At 32.6% G+C, this 3,299-nt stretch overlaps 1 protein-coding gene across 2 annotated transcripts; it reads right to left on the reverse strand.

The window, feature by feature from the left end:
- Positions 1–2,173: 2,173 nt before the first annotated feature.
- LOC103020091 (diphthamide biosynthesis protein 3-like) lies at positions 2,174–2,422 on the reverse strand. 2 transcript variants are annotated; one of them, XM_007172973.1, is made up of 2 exons: positions 2,314–2,422; positions 2,174–2,238 (listed from the first exon to the last, which is right to left on the reverse strand). In XM_007172973.1, the coding sequence occupies exons 1-2, from the start codon at positions 2,420–2,422 to the stop codon at positions 2,174–2,176; spliced, it is 174 nt and encodes a 57-aa protein (XP_007173035.1). The 2 variants fall into 2 exon arrangements, with proteins under 2 accessions (XP_007173035.1, XP_007173034.1); XM_007172972.1 differs by having other exon boundaries at positions 2,174–2,422.
- Between the last annotated feature and the right edge of the window lie 877 nt (positions 2,423–3,299).

The raw sequence follows: 3,299 nt of genomic DNA on the forward strand, positions 1-3,299 counted from the left end.
TTGGAGTTCTCCACCTTAATGTTATCCCTTCCCCTCTCCTTGATCTCACTGGATGTTGACACAGACTGGGATCTGCCCTTTGGTCTTTTCCCGTACCAAATGCTAAAACAGAACAGCTGATAGCATCAGAGAAATATATGCTCAAAGGCCAAGGTAATGAGATATCTCAGGAGAAAAACTACTTGAAAAGAAAGCAACAACCTGGATTACAGATGCCACCAGAAGCAAATATGTTAAATCCAATGGTTAACAAATATAAAATAAGCATAATAAATAACTGATAAGGAAATCATAAAAGTCAAGAGGAAATACTAGGCATGAAAAATACGTTCGTAATAGTAGAAAGAACAGAGATGGACGCTAGAATAGACGTAGCTGAAAAACAAATTAGTGAGCTGGAAGATCAGATTAAGGAGCTCTTCTGGAAGGAAGAAAGGAAGAATAAAGAAAAAGAATATATGAAATAAAAGCTAAGAGATAAAGAAGATTGAATTGGAATGTGAACTTCAACTCACAGAAAATAGGAGTGTCAGGAGAAGAGGAAAATAAAAAGGGAGAAGAGGAAATACTTGAAGAAATGGAAATAAATATCCTAGAATTAAAGAAAGATAAATGATGATGTATTTATGCAGTTCCAAACAAGAGCAGTAAGAAGAAACTAACCATGGTAATATTATAATGAAATGGAAGTTTTACAGGCAAAAATAAAATTCTAAAATTTTCTAGAGAGATAGAGCAGATCAATCACCAAGGAATAAGAATCACCAGGATCTCAGACTTTTCATGAGCAAAAAGAAGATAATGGTAATATTTTTAAAATATTGAAAAGACAAAAGAACATTGAACCTAAATTTATATCCAGCCAAATCGTCATTTAAATGTGAGGGTATAATAAAAATATTTTCAGGCACATAAGGCCTTAAAATATTTGTCACACAAAGACCCATATTGAAAAGAGTATTGGAAAAGGTCCTCAAATAAGAAAAGAAGCAAATCCAGGAGATGCTACTAGAGGTGTATGACATAAAGATAATTAAATACTTGGATAAAGTTTGGTGTTGTCTTTCAAAAACTACCAAAGACCAAAGAAAAGAAAATGAGAAATATGTCTACCATAACCTAGACTTAGTTCTACACAATATCAAAAGGTGATGTCTTTAAGTTAGACATTTTTTTAAGATAGAAAAAAAAACCCAATAAATTTAAAGAAAGTAGAAGGAAGGAGATGAGAAAAATAATAGCAAAATTAATGAAATGGAAATAAAAATAACAATACAGAAGATCAACAGAACCAAAAGTTGATTCTTTGAAAAAACTAATAAAATAGGCAAGCCTGTGGTAAGAGTGATCAAGGAAAAAAAAGAAAAGTAATTTAAAAACTAGTATTTTCTTATCATCTTTTCATCTCAACTTTAAAACCTCAGGAGTCTGGAGCATGAATGAGATGAGAGCAAAATATGTCAATGTTATTGTTCGTAATATCATCTCCACACTATAGAAACGCATTTGAAGAAAATGAAATGGATAACTTCCTAGAAAAATATAATCTACCAAATGAATTAAGAAGAAATAGAAGGCCTTAATAGTGCCATAACTTTAAGAAATTAAAGCAATTTAAAAAATCATCTCACAAATAAAACTTTAGGCCAACTGGTTTCACAGGCAATTCTACTAAACTTTCAAGAAACACATCATATTAAACTTAGTACAAACTGTAATAAAGACTAGAAAAGGAGGGAATACTCCCAACTCATTTATTAGGCCATATAATCTTTTGTTTTTTAACCAACTAAAAAATAAAATCCCTTTTTAAATTAAAGAATCCTAATGACTTTGAGGTAGATGAAGCTGTTATCAGATAATGAAGTAATTAGGTGTAAGATATAAAAATAACAAAACTGAGTGAAAGAAAGCACTGATTTGAAATTATCTTCTTTTAAGTTTGGATGGAAAATTAAGAGCATGTCCAATTCAAAGTTCTAGGCACAAAATCCAGGTATGTCATGTGGTTGACTTGCTTCTTCAACTTGGCAGCCAATGGAAAGGATCCACACTCCATGGACCAGCAAACTAAAAAATGATTGTCCCCATGAAGAAGCCAGTGACTTTGCATTTGAGTTTTCCAGCTTGGCTCATTCCCAAAAGTTCAGGCTTTGGAGTCCTAAAGTCTTCTTCAACATTTAACTAGTTCTTCATTGGTGGAAGGGGTTGGGACTGTCTCTCCACATGTAAACTGATTTTTGTCATAAATCACTTTTATAATGAGAGAGCAGCTAGGGCATGTTGCCACGTCTTCCCCATTCTCCAAATCTTCCTTGGTGATGCAGAAGTTATCCCCACATGGGCAGGGGTAGAAGTACTTCTCTGAGTCCTCGTCATGTTGGAAGTCCTCAATCTCCACCTCGTCGTGAAACACCGCCATCATTACTGGGACCAGCAGAGGTCTGTCACCTCCGCTGTCTGACCCAGGCCAGGGCAGGTCCAACTTGGCCATATAATCTTGATCTTCAAACAAGATAAGGATAATATGAGAAAAGAAAATTACAGATAATTTCCTGAGGGTTTTAAGTGTAGAAATCCTAAATAAAATATTTGCAAACTAAGTCCAACAGAGTATAAAAGTAAAATATACCATGTAGGGTTTTCCCAAGAATGCAAATAGATTTATAGAAAATCTATAAATGTATTTCACAACATTAACAGCTTCAAGGACAAAAATAACATGATTATCTTAAAAGGTTTTGAGAAATATTTCATAGAAATCAAGCATAAATTCATGATAAAAATTCTTAGCAAATCAAGAATTTGCTTAACCGAATGAAGGACAATTATGTTATGGCAAACATTATACTTAATGGGAAACAATAGTAGCATTCCATTTAACATCGGGAATGATTAAGGGTGCCCAGTATCATCATTTCTATTCAACCTTGTATTGACAGTTTTAGCTAGTGCAATAAGGCAAGAAAAAGAAAGTAGAGGCATAAGGATTGGAAAAGAAGAAATAGAATTGCCAATTATTTGCTGATGACATGATAGCCTTATAGAAAATCAAAGACACTTGGGGCAAAGTATTATATTATTAGAAATAATAGGAGAATTTAGCAAAGTCAGTTCATTTCTATACACCAGTAACAAATAACCATAAAATGTAATTTAAAAGAAGATATCACTTATGATATATTTAAAAAAATCAGATACATAGGAATAAAAATTTTTAAAAAGATGTGCAGGACCTCCTTGGAGAAAATTTAAAACTATTGAGATTCATTAAAGAAGTCCTAAATAAATAAAGAGAA

This window comes from Balaenoptera acutorostrata, chromosome 9 (assembly GCF_949987535.1).
Source record: "Balaenoptera acutorostrata chromosome 9, mBalAcu1.1, whole genome shotgun sequence".
NCBI lineage: Eukaryota > Metazoa > Chordata > Mammalia > Artiodactyla > Balaenopteridae > Balaenoptera > Balaenoptera acutorostrata.